The sequence below is a fragment of the Polistes dominula genome, unplaced genomic scaffold, assembly GCF_049000335.1.
Source record: "Polistes dominula isolate Pdom_NZ unplaced genomic scaffold, Pdom_raw_medaka contig_74, whole genome shotgun sequence".
NCBI lineage: Eukaryota > Metazoa > Arthropoda > Insecta > Hymenoptera > Vespidae > Polistes > Polistes dominula.
In genome coordinates this window covers 1,621,178-1,638,421 of record NW_028300953.1, presented here as the reverse complement: position 1 = coordinate 1,638,421, position 17,244 = coordinate 1,621,178, and the positions used below count along the sequence as shown (strand labels likewise).

General features: G+C 34.0%; 1 protein-coding gene across 1 annotated transcript in view; it reads left to right on the top strand.

The window, feature by feature from the left end:
* Window positions 1-17,244, top strand: part of LOC107064441 (uncharacterized) — a 54,188-nt gene that overhangs the window by 4,559 nt on the left and 32,385 nt on the right. The window contains exon 4 of the mRNA XM_089172432.1: window positions 16,830-16,969. Within this exon, the coding sequence (XP_089028558.1) occupies window positions 16,830-16,969 (140 nt within the window). The remainder of the gene's footprint in view (window positions 1-16,829; window positions 16,970-17,244) is intronic.

Below are 17,244 nucleotides of genomic sequence, written 5' to 3'. Positions count from 1 at the left end.
TCCAAGATATCGAGAAACACTTTAGATCCCATATTGGAAAGGCACTTACTCTCGGTGTACCCAAAAGACGTGGAGAAATGTGGAACGTGAGTGGTGAGAGAGGAGTATTCCGGTTGATACTTCATTTCTGTCGACTCCTTCTAACCCATCTGGGTGCCCATTCCGTACCGTCGTCTGCTATGGCTATGAATACATAATTGAGATCGAGACCTTTTCTCGTAAGTACCACGTAGAGGAACTCGTATTCCTTCGAGATATTCACGACAGGAGGAATCTTCATCTTTTCGATCCTTCTCTGTGTTCTATCAATATAATATCCAAATCTTTCGTCATTTGAAAAACACATTATACAAATGTTATAACACATCTCGTATTGTTTTACAAATTTTTTTGTTTCTTTAAATTTCACATTCTTCATTGTTTTGATCCTTCTGTTCTTTCATTATACCCAAATTTTTCTCAATCTAACCAAAATATTACCACGTCTTGTTTTAGGATATTTTTTTTAAAAACTTCTAACACCTTAAACCATAATTAATTCTCTACCATTCCTAACCTAAACTCCAAACATCTGACTCTAACAAATCAGTTCAAGAAACATTGAAACAAAAAAAGAACAATAACTTCCATCGATACCAGACGACGTCTTATCGATTAATACTAAAATTAAGTTTCTGATATAATTTACATGTTCCTGGTTAAATTATCGAATTACCTAGTAGAGGAAGGACAAGCATAAATTGTTGTTGTATGACTAGCCAACAAGTCCGAGCTAGCGAGTGAGCGAGGCCAAGGTAAACTTTGTAAGGAAAGTTAAGCGCGCGTCTCCTGTTGGCATTCCTATTCCGATCGGTATAGGGAAAAGCACGTTCGTGCTGATGGTAGAGAGGGTTCTCCGAAATCCTCTCTCGTTGGAGTTAAAGGTACCTTCGAAATTCCAAGACCCACGTCCATGGAAAGGAGAATCTTAGCCAAAATAGTGCGAGGTGTTGGTAGAATGCTCGTGACCAGCTTCGAATAGGACTAGCAAGAAACGTTGAAATATTCTCTCTCTCTCACCCACAAACACACACACATAGACAAACACACAAACAAATACGTAGAGATAGGGTGGGTGGGTCTGTGTGTTTCATTCCTTCCGCCTACCAAATCGTAGAACTAATCAGTTTGGCTGTGGAAAGGAAGGTAGGAGTTGAAGGAGACGAGAATGAAAGGTTTGGGGTTGGGATTCGGATTTGGTGGGTGAGAATGGGTGGGGGGTGGTTCGCGTTTAACAGTAATTCCGTGTAAGAGGCGCCAATGCCGGATTGCCGCAGCACTTAGCAGTTGTCGCGCACAATGGTGCGAGGGCGCAAGCACCCCAATTCCAAAACCCGAGCGTGGATTTGTGCTGGGATGCGCAAACACGGTTGCTTGGGTGGCTGCTCGCTTAGCGAAGCGGGCCAACTGTTGGAAAGCAGCAGCAGCAAGGCCTGCCTGCCTGTTTGTCTGGACTGGAATCTAACTAAGAGTTAGGTTTAGGCAAGGGCCAACGGATCGGAGTTGGATCGAAACGTGGGACATGAGGAAAGCTGCTGGAACCTTACTGCCAAGGAACTAACACTCCTAAAACGAGCATCGTTTATCCTTGTTTCTCTCACTCTAATTCTCTCTATCTCTATCTCTATCTCTATCTCTATCTCTATCTCTATCTCTCTCTCTCTCTCTCTTTCTCATTCCGTCTTATTCTACTCTTCACTACTAATACTAGTACTACTACTATGACTACTACTACCATCCATCAGCCAACAACACCTTCTAACGTATTAGATTTACTGGAGATGCTACGACAAATTTCTAATTAGAGTACTAGTTCTATCTCAGTCTATTTCTCACTCTCTCTCTCTATCTCTATCTCTCTCTCTTAATGACTCCTTGATATTCCTTTTACTTAATTAATCACTCATTACTTATCGTATAACTTTCTTTTGAATTATTACAAATACATATCTATTTAGTCTCTTCAATATGAAAATTTAATTAATGTTAATTATTTATTTAAAATAAAATAAAAGTTATATATAATTTAGTTGCAATATATGTACCAAAAAAAATATTACTTTCATAATATAAATATAATTACATATAATATAATAATATAATAATATATAATAATATAAATATAATAATATTATTATATTATTTATATATAAAATATAAACATAGAATTAACACATAGAATGACACATAGTCTCATCAATTTTAAAAAGATACAACCTAAAATAAATTCATTTCCAATTCCAACCCACAAATATAATAAACACATACACATAATATATCACATAAATATTCTACATATAGTATCCACTTTAAAACTTTAACTAAATATAACAAAGTTTTATCCTGTAAACAACACTACCTCTCTCTCTTTTCTCATTCTTACCCAACAATTGGAAGATTAACCGAAAAACTTGGAAAATACGGATAGAAAAGGAGGGGAAAAACAGGATGATGGTGGTAGTTCCCCCTTCGTTGGTATTTAATGCGTTCTTCTTCTTCTTCGTGAAAGTAGTGCAAAGGCACGCAATAGGATCCGACAGGGACAGAAAAGGGATTCACTGCTGCTGCGTCCCTTCGAAGAAGACGATGGCGACGACGTCGTCTTTGTGGAAGGGTGGAGGAGCAGGAGAGGGTGAGGGGAGGCTTTTTACAGGCACACGAAGGTCGAACGTTCTCTCACAAAGGACGACTACTACGAAAAGGGAAGGGGGAAGGTTGAGGGGGAGGGGTGGGGGGGTTAGGAGAAGATTCGAACCGTAAAGCGAACGGTGATAGCAGATCGGAGGCCCGTTTGTATGGGGTGGAATCCAACGAGGGCGATGGCCTTATTCCCTTGTGTAATTGCATTTCGGTGCCGTTCTCTCATGGTGTTTGCCATGGCAGCATCAGGGTCGACGATCCTACACGTTTGTGTACACACTATCTCAACGATGAGTAACGCCGATTCGCCTGGCCGCATCGGTCTCTCCCAAAATTTTCTACAATACATACATACAAATATATATATATAGGTATATATTTATATATGAATATCTATGTGCTTATATACACGTATTTTAAAGTGGGGTTCCTTTTTCTGTATATTATGTGTTGAGAAATTTGTGTTTGTTTGTTTGTGTTACGTACAAATGTGAGTAGTTTTTTTTTGAACGTGGTGTACAAGTATTGCACGGGGTTTTATCTGTATAAATAAATTTGGATTTTTGTTATGTAGTAGTGGTACGTGTAGAATTTTGCGGTTACATTCATATAACTACGTAGAATTTGGTTTTGTCGTATTTCTATTTGTCCTATGTGTAAGAGATTTTATGGTTGGTTTATAATGTACGTATAAAATGAGAGGTTTCTTTTGTGTGTAAAAGAATATATACAGATATATATATATGTGTGTGTGTGTGTAAAAGTTTGGTATTGTATATATGCGTTGTTATTTTTAAATCGTCAATAAAGTTGCCAGTTCGCCGACTACGGAATTTTCACGTTCGACGCGCGCGAGATATGTTTGAATTTTTCACCTATCCCGTATCTCCGAAACCCCACTCCCACCCTTTAACCAACCCTCTAGCATCTCTCTTTCTCTCTCACTTTTTCTTTTTTTTCTTTTTTTTCCTCTACCCCAGCCGCTAAATGTATTTATTTAAAATTTAGACCCATCCTCGAGAGTTCGTTTAAAAGCATTCACACGTGTCGAATACACGTGTGTCTGGTTTTATTTCTCAACCTCTCGATATTTTGTGTAGAGTTTATTGATTCACGTAAACGGAATGATTATTCCGCTAAATGTCAGCGTGTATGGGATAGGTAAATATTGAAATATCAAATGGAATATTAATTCATTGAATATATCCTGATTAATGAAAAAGAAAGAAAGCGGAAAAAAACATAAACAAAAACACAAACAATAGAAAGAAAAAAAAAAAAAGAAGGAAATAAATTTAAGAGAGTTGTAATTGTTATTTGTTTTATACCAAAACAAATGTGTTTCTTTCTAACATAGTACCGTAAAATTTGTTGAAAAGTTTTAAGGAAAATGTTTCTTACAAGACGTTCGTTGAGAAGAAAGGAGTCTCATTATTTCCTCGTTTTGGCTTTTCCTCGATTACCTCTGAAAATGAATGGTCTGCTTGCTTGCTTGCTTGCTTGCTTACTTGCTTGGTTCGTTGCTACTGGATACCTTTAGACCCAACCACGTCAAACTTGTTTACCACCAAGGAAAACATGAAGTATTATAGATCAAAACGTGAGTCGTATTGCAACAACAAAATCTTGTAAATAAATATGAAGTTAATTGAAATTGCAATATTCCAATTATTCATCATATTACAAAAATAAATATGTTATGCAAGTAATAATATTAGTAACAATTTGTATCCGGGTTGTAAATCATTTGAAAAGAATTATTTTTATAAATTTAATAAAAAATAATATCAATTGAATTTATTAATAATTAAATTTTATTAATTAGACTATTTTTATATTAGTTTAATTTAAATTATCTAAAAATTAATAATAATATAAAATAATATAAATATTTAATATAATAATTTTTTTAATTATAATAATATAATAATTTACTATATTATTATAATTATAATTAATAATATAATACATTTATTAATAATAATATAACACAATGAAAATTAATAAAAATATAAAAAAAACATATCAAAATTAATTAACCAACAATTATTACATCCAATTAAAAATATTTAAAAATAAAAACTACACACATATAATCGATTGTCTATTATAATAGAACAAAATGTCGAAGTATCAGAAAAAAAAGAATATTAAAAAGGGTTAAGAATTTATCTCGGCGAGTCTTTAACGTCTCGTCAGTCTATGAAGGGTTAAGAAGAAGGCAAAGTCTTTCTTGGGTGACAATAAGAGACAAACGGCGTGCAGAAGAGACGGGGGAGTTTTCAGAGAAAGGTGGCTGAGGGTGAAGGGGTAAAAAGTATAGATATATGTATGAGTGTGGGTGTTAGAAAAGAAAAGAAAAGAAAAGGATAGGTGTCGATAGTGAAGAGGAGGTAAAGCTGGGCAGACTCCAAGTCATGCAGTGAACGAACGAACCAACGAACGAACGAACGAACGGTCGTTGCATACAGGAAGACAATCTCTTTCTCTTTCTCTTTCTCTCTCTAACATTCACTATCTCATTCCTTCTCGTTTTTTTCGCAGCCAAACTCGCGAAGAGGAGCTGAGAGTCCCGGTGAGAGGTTTCACCAGCCCGTAAGAGGAGGAGAGTATCGTCATTGTCTATTCTTCCCTATTTGTCACGCCTTTGCTTTCACAAGAGGCGCATACCACGTGGCCTCCCCACCCCTTCCCATCTCTCCCCACCAATTCCCAAACTCTCCCCACCCTTCTCTCGCTATCTCTGTCTCTCTTTCTTGTTTTACTTAATTTTTTATTCTCTCTTTCTCTGTGGCTAGTTCATGTAACGTGTAACCATGACGACGAAAAACGTGTACACGGGGTTACTTAGAGACACACGACGCTCTCCCTTCCCTTCCCCTCTCCTCTCTTTTCCTTTTCTTTCTGTTCTATCCTTGCACGTGTACTTTAAGGGAACGACGATGATATACAAAAAAAAAGGAATGAGAAAGAATGAAAGAGAAAGAAATAGCTCAGATGAGATAGAATGAGAAAGGAAGAGAGTCTGTGAGAGTGAGAGAAAGAGAGAGAGAGAAGTAGTTGCCAAGGTGAGAAAAAAGGGTTCGAAGGAAGATATAGAGAATACTGGTTAGTCAGAGTGAGAAAGAAGAAAAACGAGGAATACACGGCACTTGTATCAGACGTTGAAGGGGTTCATAGGGCGGAAGTACAACGTAGCGCGTGTCGCGCCGATTCAAGAGCTCCTCCTCCTTTCCCTTCCTCATCCTCCTCCTTGTCCTCTTTCACCTTCTCATCCTTTTCCTCATTCTCTCTTTCTCTCTCTCTCACTAACTTTCTCTTCTACTAACACGTCCCTTCTACTCTTCTTATTCCTCTTATTCTTATTCCCCCCATCCATCCTTTTTGCTCTTCTAGCGATGATATTATAATGATAATAATAATAGTAATAATAATAATAATATTTGCAGCATAACCAATCCATAAATATTACCATCTTTCTAAAATTTGAAACTCCCCCTTTTAACGGAGGAACTAATTTAAATTTGAAAATTTTATTTTAATTTATGACCTTTGTATTTGGGAGATATTTCTGAATTATTGAGCTTTCTCAAAATTTTCAACCCCCTTTTAAGATTTAAATTATCTTTCTGATTTAATTAGAAAAAAAGTTTATGACAATGCATTTTGGAAATTAATAATTAATTTATTTGTCTACTTGTTCCTTGTCGTTTGTAATTATGATAATTATGATAGTGGACTAACCTAAGTCACGAAATTGCAAAAATTGCAAAAATTGATTTTACGATTTATTTCGTGTAATATAATTTTTCAATTTTTACCCAAATTAATATTATAACCTCTGAACAATTGAATATTGTACCAAAATACACCTCAACCAACCATTTTGATTGGTCTAATAAAATTATATATATTTACTAGGATGCTTTGACCACACATTACTGTGGTTTTGTTATAAAACATTAATTTAATTTAATTCTAAATTATTTAGTAAATTATAACAACACAGAAAATAATACCACAATTAGAATAGAATACATCAAATAATAATACAGGAAAAAATATAAAACGTAAGGTTATGTCACATGTAAATCTGAAAAAAACGTACGACGTGAATATAGCGAAATAATTGAATTGCAATACTGCGCCACCTATTAAAAACTTACAGTACCTACAGACCTACATAACCTCTAAATAATAAATCCTTAAATTAGCAATAAAAAATAAAACAAATTGCATTAAAATCGGTTCGTAGTTTTGAACTTCATTGGAAACCAACAATGTGACACTAAATTTTTATAAATAAAAATTAATAATTGCACACTTTTAAACAAATCCTTTGTTGATTTATCTTTCTTTTCATCTCGCATTTTATTTATTCTTTTTTATTAATAATTTTAATACGGATTGTTAGAAATTCCCTCTAACGATGAAATCAAATCTTTCATCGATATTCGTAGCACGGTAATCAATCGAAAAAAAGGATGAAACGATGAAAGGAATAAGAGAAATGGGGTGGCAAGGGGTGGTTGGAGGTGAGGGTGTTAGAAAGGAGGAAAAGAGATGTTGGCACGTTAAAAGCACGATAAACCAGCGTAGAATCGTCGATGGTTAAATCACGTTACTCTGATCGTCGTGACACATGCAATTTTTCGTGACTGATTTTCCGGACCGGTTAACATCGGTGATTCAATCTCTTGTACGGCAGTGAGATTCGATCGAACGCGTCGCGTTGGTTGCTGCCCACGATTGCATTAAAAAAGACTAGCGTCGGCATATTCGAGAAGAGAGTTACAGAGAGGGACATACGAATAACAAAAAGAGAAATGAAAAAAGGAAAAAGAAGAAAATAAATAAAAAGATTTCTGAACTATGAAGCAGAACACGTTCCTCTATCTTCTTCATAGTTTCTTTGTATTACTACGATCTTCTTTACAGAACACAAACGATCAATGTTAATATCAATTACCGATTTTATTTTTTTCTATTCATCTATCTATCTTTCTCTATTTTTCTTGTTTATAATCAACATTGTAAATAACAGTGAAAAGAAATTCGATTATTTATTTTATTTTGTACAATCATATGATTGTAAAAATCGTGACGATGAAATAATGTGTAGTCAAAAAATTACTAAAATACATATTCTATTATAAAATTGTTTGTTTTTTTTTTTTATTTATTTTTCTATCTATCTATCTGTCTTGTTTATAACAAGCACCATAATTAACAGTGAAAGAAAAATTCAACTATTTATTTTATTTTGTACAATCATACATTGAAAGTAATTGTGACGATGAACTTATGTTGAATTAAAAAAATTTGCTAAATTATATATTGTATTACAAAATTTTGCTATATTTATCTATCTCTATTATTTATAACAAGCATCATAAATAACACTGCAAAGAAATTCGACTATTTATTTTATTTTGAACAATCATACATTGGGAAAAATCGTGACGATGAATAAATGTTTAGTTTAAAGAAACACAAAAGAATTCACATTCTAATACTTTTTAACATTGATTCCAATTCTCCCACAAACCAAATCACAAAAATTGACATCCTTTAAAATATTCTAAATAAAATTTCAATAACCTTTCAACGTATTCATTCGAAAATATACGATTAAATTATTTCTCAAACATAATCGAAAGAACCAATCGACTAGTAATAGTACACATCTTTCTCACCAGAAGTAAAATGTTCCAGAAAGAGAGAAAAAGAAAGAAAGAGAGAGAGAGAGAGAATCATCTTTTTTGGCAATTGAAAATTTTCATTGCTAACGTCTCGTCGTTTTATAAAATAGGATATAAGGTGGGGAAGAAGAAGGGAATGGGAAAGGGGAAAGGGGTGGGATAGAAGGAATGATAAAAGTTGCCTAAGGGCAACTTATTCCCTGTTCCCCCCTTTTTCCTCTTACACCCTCCTCCTTACTGTAGAAAAATATCTCAAGAGAGTATCGCCGAATAAAAAAAAAAAATGAAAAAAGAAAAAAAAACAGAAAGAAAGAAAAAGATAGAAAAAGAAAAAAAAACAGTAGAATGAGACGATATATGCTCAGGAACGTAGTAGAATGCCAGAGCTTTTGCTCTCGTTGGTCGTCTAGCGATATCCGTTCACTGCCAACGGTATCAAGAAATAAGGGAGAAAAGCACACGAGTGGTGGTGGTGGTGATGGGGGTGGTAGTAGTGGTTAGGGTTACTGCGATAGGATAAATGCGAACGTGAGAGAAGAGAGAAGAGAGAGTGGTGGGAGTAGAAAAAAGGGGTGGGGTTAGAATGAGGGAAGTAAAGTGGATTTTAATATCGCTTATTTATTCATGCTTATGGCGGCAGCCCCACTTTCGACCGACGTGGATTTCCGTAATATCGACTTCGTACCACCCCCCATCCTCCCCCTCCCTTCCCACCACCAACCCTTAAAACCCCTAACCAAGCCGTCTCTTTTTCACTTACACATATCTTTCAAAACCGTACACGTAACTGCATACATTGAATATATATGTATATACGAAAGGTATATTTTTCTATATTAGCCAATAGCGATAGTAAATTCTATATTTATGATTGAACTTTTTTTTGGTAAAGCTTCTTATATTTTGTTTGACCTATTTTTCATTTTATTATTATTATTATTATTATTATTGTTATTGGATTATATTTATTTTTATTATCTGCACACAATTTTGTCTAAATGTTTCATACATCATTTTTTGTTCACACTAATTTAATTTTCTTTTTGTAATATTTAAGACGATAGTTTGAATGATCGATAGATATAAGAAAATATAAATAATTAACCCTTAACGTTGCGAATTTTAATTAACTATCATATTTCAATTTGCAAAATTTTAAATAGCACATTTGAAATACTACAATGAAGTGTAGAATGACTTAGAGTATTAAAATAATTGTTAATTACTCGAAAGAAATGTGTATTGTTGTTTAAAAGCTCGAATTATATGATCGGAGTACCGTCCTCTTCGAAATTCACCTTCAGACTGACGAGTTGTCCTTTATCAAAATTCTTATATTAAATATTGTTTATATGACTTTTCGGACACTGCGCATGTATACAACGGTAATAATATTCCTAATTAATAGAATTTAAGATTATAACGTTCATATTTTAGTTTTCTTTGTATTCTAATGTAATTTTTTTACCACACCTGCGCTGTGATGACTTCGAGGGTTAAATTATGCTATAATATAAGAAAAGCTTATTAGAATATTAAAATAAATGTTAATTAATAAATACCAGTGTCTAAAGTTATCTAAAAGCTCGAATTATATGATCGGAGTACCGTCCTCTTCGAAATTCACCTTCAGACTGACGGGTTGTCCTCTATCAAAATTCTTATATTGAATATTGTTTATATGACTTTTCGGACACTACGCATGTGTATAACGGGTATACTATTTGTACCAAATAGAAATTCAGATAAAAACGTTCTAATTGTAGTATTTTTTGCATTCCAATGTAATTTGTTTATCACACCTGCGCAGTGATGACTTTGAGGGTTAAATTATGCTATAATATAAGAAAAGCTTATTAGAATATTAAAATAAATGTTAATTAATAAATACCAGTGTCTAAAGTTATCTAAAAGCTCGAATTATATGATCGGAGTACCGTCCTCTTCGAAATTCACCTTCAGACTGACGGATTCTCCTCTATCAAAATTCTTATATTCAATGTTGTTTATATGACTTTTCGAACACTACGCATGTGTATAACGGGTATACTATTTGTAACAAATAGGAATTAAGATAAAAACGTTTTAATTTAGTATTTTGTTGTATTCTAATGTAATTATCTTATTACACCTGCGCAGTGATGATTTCGAGGGTTAAATTATGCTATAATATAAGAAAATTTTATAAGAATATTAAAATAAATGTTAATTAATTGATACCAGTGTCTAAAGTTATCTAAAAGCTCGAATTATATGATCGAAGTACCTTCGAAATTCACCTTCAGACTGACAAGTTGTCTTTTATCAAAATTCTTATATTAAATATTGTTTATATGACTTTCCGAACACTACACATGTGTATAACGGGTATACTATTTGTAACAAATAGAAATTCGGATAAAAACGATTTAATTTTAGTATTTTTTGTATTCTAATGTAATTTTTTTTATCAGACCTGCGCAGTGATGACTCCAAAGCTAAAAATTATTTTTAATATAAGTAGAGTGTATTAACTCGAAACGTAGATAGGAGGACAATGTTATTTCGAAATCTTAAAGAAATGGCTACGAAGACCGCGAATGAAGTGGTCAAGCTCAGGGACGAGAACACTGGCGGGATTTGTTATTTGTGGCAATGAACTTTTGAGCTTCTAATACCAATTAATAAAAATTATACTACAATGACACTTGTTAATAACTAAGGAGTCACACACACACACATTTCTGATAAAAATTACTAATAACGACCCCAACGATGTATTTAAAGTAGAACACAGAAAATCGTTAGTACCTAAAAAACCCACTTGGAGCGTTAAAGGTTAACTTTCGATAGATTAATAAATCGTACTAATGAAAATGATTTTATCTTAATAAAATTTCGAATAATTTTTCAAAAAAAGAAAAAGAGTTATACCTCGTTAGGTGTTTTGATCTGACAAAAGAATTCAACTTCCTTGTGACTTTTCTTTTTATATTTTATTTCTCTTTCTTCCCCCCACCACCATCATCATCAAAGAACAATATGGTAGCCAAAGAATGGCAGAGTGTGTGTAGCATCTAACGTTCAATATAAAAAAGAAAAAAAAAAGAAAGGTTTTAAACTGTTAAAAAAGACAACGATGACGACTTAGAAAGGTAGAATCGAGACGAGTCGAACAGCATCGAAGTTACAATTTTCAAAGAGAAAAACTGAAGTAGAAACATAAAGTAAAAGTAGAAGTAAAAGATAAGAAGAAGAAAATGGAAGGGGTTTAGAAAAAAGTAGGGGATGAGTTAAAAGTGTGTACATCTATGTATGTGTATGAGAGTGGGTTAGGATTTGGTGGTGAGGGGGTAAAGAAGAAAGAAAGGAAGTTAGGATGAAAGAGAAAAGAGAGAGAAATCGCAGACTTTAATAACTTCGTTGCTTCGTGAAATTCTTCTCGCGTCGAGGTACAATGCGGAAAATCGAGAACACTCATGCCGCGGAAAAAGGCGTACCCTGTGAAACTATCTTTCTCTCTCTCTCTTTTTCTCTCTCTCTCTTTCTCTCTCTCTTTGGGCGTAATTTACGAGAGAACGTGCCAAGCTTTGGAAAGCGAGTAAATATCATCGCTCGTCTTTCCACCAAGCGTCCAAGCGTCCAACCATCCTCTTACACCACCTAACCTCTTCCCTAACTTCCCTTTTCGAACTTGCCACCACTACTACCACCTCGTGTCCTCCCCTTTTACGCTGGTTTTCTTCTCCCAACGGTGAACCAGTTATAATCAAGGGTACTTTCAAGAAGAAGCAATTGAATTTGTCGGACGGTGTCCAAACTCTAACCTCTTCGTTGCTTAAGTTTACTCAAGTTTCGAGTCAGTCATGAGATATCTTTGTAGAAAGAGTAAGAAAATAAAAAGTGAAGATATGTGTGTCTCTTTCTGTGTGTATGAGTGTGTGTCTCTCTCTCTCTCTCTCTCTGTATGTATGTGTAATCCCGAAAAACTGCAAAGAGAGTTGAAAAAAAGGTGAAAAAGGAAAAATCATTTCGAGTTTGCTACGAATTAAATAAGTTTAGGAGCACGTAGGATAGATAGAAAAAGGGAAAGGGAGCAAAAGATTATTGCGATGCAGGGTGGAAAACTAAAAGGAGGGTTGGGGAGGGGTGTATATATAAACACAGTACAGATAGATAAATTCGAAGAGGAAAAATGCGACGATAAACGGACCGAAGAAAACGAATTCCATGAGCTTTTTATCGTGATCCACCACCACCCCCTTTATTTTTCTTCCTCTCTCTTTCTCTCATTCTTTCTTTTTATTCGTTTGTCACCCTTACCGTGAATTTAGAACCCTCCTCCTTCTTTTTTTTACCCTTCGCGACTTTGAGAGATTCGATGCACAAACGAAAAAAACTGGGTTCCCTCTTCAATCTTGATTCCCATGATCGATTCTTATTTTTCCTGTTTATGGCAATCCCCATAATTCCCTTTTTGCTTGATATTTTACTTATCATCTTATTCGTTTTTTTACAGTCTTAAAAACTTCTCTCTCTCTTCCTTACTTTGTTTTATTTTTTTGTTTCACTTTCAGTCTTTTTTATTTACTCTTTTGTTTTGTTTTATCTCCTATTTCTTTTAAGATGTTCCATGCCAAGCCCTTATTGTCTAACTTGTCGTTTGAAAAATTCCATTTGATCTTGCATTAATAAAATCAATTTCATTAGATGTATTTATTAATTATTATAAGTATAAAACAATTAAATATACATTGTGTGCTTTAATGTATACTGTATTTTGTATAATGTCTCAATATATTTTACAATAATCTAATAATATAATTATATTTATTGTAAAATATATTATATAAATTTGTAAATGAATAATAATATGACAATATAATTAAATTTATAAATAATAGAAATAATTTTTTACATAAATAAATTTGTCATAGAAATATATTTTCATCGTCATTAAAAAAAATATATTTAAGCATATACCAACTATGGTACACAAGTTACACTTATAAATAAATAATAATATAATAATATAATCCAAATTATAAATAAATAATAATATAATTAAATTATTTATTTAAAATAATAGAAATATATTTTTACATAAATAAATTTGTCAGAAAAATATATTTTCATCGTCATTAAAAAAAATGTATTTAGGTATACCACCTGTGGTACACGTTGCTCTTAACTTTTTAATTGTTTATCCTCTGTTCTTATTTTCCCCCATGTCTCTTGTTCTTTCATTCCCAATCTCTCTTTTTATTTTTATTTTTCTCCTCCCCCTTTTTCGTTTCGCGTTAAAGAAAAAAATTTATTGGATTCAAGATATGGGATCCTCCTATACCAATCGAGTTTATTTTTATTCCATACGATTCATTCGTTCCGAACTAGACACCAGTAGTTAAACCTTCAGCAATATATATATATAACCAATATTACGAAGATAGGACATTCCTTCTTCTTACTCGCGATGGTGGTCCCGCGAGACTCTTATATTCCGCTCCCTTCATATGAGCCAGTTTTCTATCTTACCCCTGTGACCCCTCTCTCTCTCTTTTTCTCTTTCTGCGTTATTTCATTGGCTTATACCACCATAGAAACGATACTCGCTTCGAGTAATAGCGACTTCCGTTAACTGTGGATTCGCTACAACGAATTTTCTCGATTACTTTCTTTCAAGAAACTTTTCTTCTTACTTTCTAAAGCCCCTTCCACCCACTCCCCTCATCCTCCTCCTCCTCCTCCTCCTCCTTCCCTTTCCACCATCCTAAACATTTTTCAAGATTTGTTTTTTTTCTTTTTACGAGGGGGGGTTCCCCTTTATCGTCGACAATCGGTAAATGTTCCGATGAGAAAAATAGATTTTATAGTTTTACCCGAAAAATGTCCGAGACTTGCATCCATTCTGTAAATTCATTGCTGACACTGAAATTCCACCTCGTATAAATTTCTTCTTTTAAACGATATAAATTTTTTATGGTTTCTTTTTTTTATTACGAATAATCATTTTAGGATTGGCCTTTTTCTATTTTACGTTTAATTATTATTAATTGAATTAACACTTGGCCAACTGATCGGGGAGATCTCCCCGTTTCAATGTAAGTCGATGCTAGACCAATCGTGGAGATTTCCCATATTGACCTTAGCAACCCGTTTCTTTTTCTTCTTTTATTTATCTACATAGTTGCCTTAATTAATTGGCGTTAAAATTATAAACCGAAAATCAGTCCACATCACTTGTGGAAACCGTACAGTTCGCTGCAGCACGTGTGGTCGACTAAATGTAAATCGATGCTAGACCAATCATGGATATTTCCCAAATTGACCTTAGCAACCCGTTTCTTTCTCTTCTTTTATTTATCTACATAGTTGCCTTAATTAATTGGCGTTAAAATTATAAACCGAAAATCAGTCCACGTCACTTGTGGAAACCGTACAGTTCGCTGCAGCACGCGTGGTCGACTAAATGTAAATCAATGCTAGACCAATCACGGATATTTCCCAAATTGACCTTAGCAACCCGTTTCTTTTTCTTCTTTTATTTATCTACATAGTTGCCTTAATTTAATGGTGTTAAAATTATAAACAGAATATCAATATGTGTCACTTTTGGAAACCGTACATTTCGTTGCAGTGAGCTTTAGTCGACTAAGTGCTAAAATATAATATTTAAATATTAATTATAATTATTAATAATATTAAACACACGTGAGATGATAATAATTTATTAGAATTTCCTCTCTAATCTATAATCTAATCATGCGTAACATTTAACCCCATCTAATTACACAAAACATATAAATTTTCTTATTTTTTTCTTACTACGAACAATTGTTTTTACGATTACCCTTTTCTATTTTACTTTTAATTATTATTAATTGAAACTGTATAATTGTTAATAATATTAAACACGTGAGATGATAATAATTTATTAGATTTACCGCTCTAATCTATAATCTAATCATACGTAACGTTTAACCCTCGTGTAATTACACGAAGCAATAGAAACCAATGGAGTAAAAGCTAAAGGGATAGTAATGATTGAACCGATTACACGAATAAACTTATCAATGGTATAACATATCGATATCTGTAAATTTATTTCATAATATCATAAATAGAAATCTATAATTAATGTAACGTATAAACATTTAACGAATATTTCACGATTACATCGTAATTTATTATTGATTACACGTTTAACACATGATAACTGTTTTGTTCTTAATTGGATGTTACCTCTAATCTCAGTTCCTATATTCTCACATCTGTGTTGGAATTGGCTAATTCGATGGGTTACATTTTCAAATAGAAATCCGGACGAGTGGAAATGTAAACGGTTGGGTAATGGTGATGGTATTGAGATAATATGCTATGTGTTCGATTACCAACGATAGAATAACATAGAGTTCACATGTTCCTTAAAAATTCCATCTATGTGAAATGCCATTGATGGTAAACGTCATGTGGTGGTAGGATAGAAACCCGGAGCGTATTAACTCGAAGATGAGTTACGTTAATTATTGCTGAGTAAGAGAGATAGATAGAAAGATAGATAGAAAGAGATAGATAGAGTTCCAATGGACGACAGGTCATTGGAAGCAGCATCAGCATCGCATCAGCATCAGCAGCAGCAGGTTTTGTCGAATGTTTCTTTGTGATAGAAAGCCATTCGTATGACCACCATCGATGACACCACGGGTGTGGTGTACTAGGACACGTTATGCAAAGTGAATTATTCGGCACGGCAACACGAATGAGTGGGGGTGCTGTAGGATAGAGGTGGGATAGGGGTAAACTCGAACGAATCATTTCGTCGATCATCGGTCGTCCCGGCACCAAGCTGGAGCCGAGATAATTCGTTCCTGGGTGTAGAGTGAACAGCAGCACCAGCACCAGCACCATCATCTATAGGTAGGCAATTAGGTACCCGTTGTTGTCCGTACTAATAAACGGATGCGTTGACACTAATACAATATACTGTCGTTGAAAGGGCGTTGGGCGTGGGCGACTAACGGGCCCGCCTGAATTATCCGTTAATGGACAGCGATGTTGCGGTGAACCCCGATTTATTCGATTATTTGCGAGATTGGTGGTAGTGCTAACCCCGTTCCACCGTAAATTGGGTATTTCGAAAGATTTCACGCATCGTCCGATAAATGCAGCTAGCACCACGACTTTCCCTCCCACCACCAACCCCCCACACACCTCCCACTTTTGATGGCACTCTCTTGGTGGGTACGGTACTGAATATTTGTACTCTTCTATCTTCCAATACCTTGGTCTCACACGAATCGAGTCTAATCGAATCGAATCGAATCTAATCAAATTTAACCGAATCGTATCGAATCGAATCAAATGGAATCGAACATCTCGTTCGATTATTCCAACCACATAGGATATAATCTCTTTCTCTATCTCGTGTATTAACTTATGATTGATATATTTTTTGTATTCTGATTACAGAACAAGGACATAACACGAGTAAAAAGAAGACCACGTTCTCGAGGTTATTGAGGGGTTTAAAAACACACAAGAAAGAAAAACAAGGACAAACTCAGGGTTCACCGAGACATGGTAGAACGAGAATGGGTGTACCACAAAGAGTAAGTAGAACACCTAATGTTTATTTTATTTTATTTAACCCATTATTATTATTATTATTATTATTATTAGACCTACCTGATACTATTATACACTGTATAAAATACGATCAAAATTAATAGCTATTAAAATGTTACGTTTCCGTATATAAAACGGGATGTACGACTTTAATTATCTTTCTCTTTCTCTTTTTATTTTATTTTATTTTTACAATTCGCGGTTCCACGCCTGGTAAATGAGGTAATAACTTCTTTTTTTTTTTTTTGCCAACAGTCGT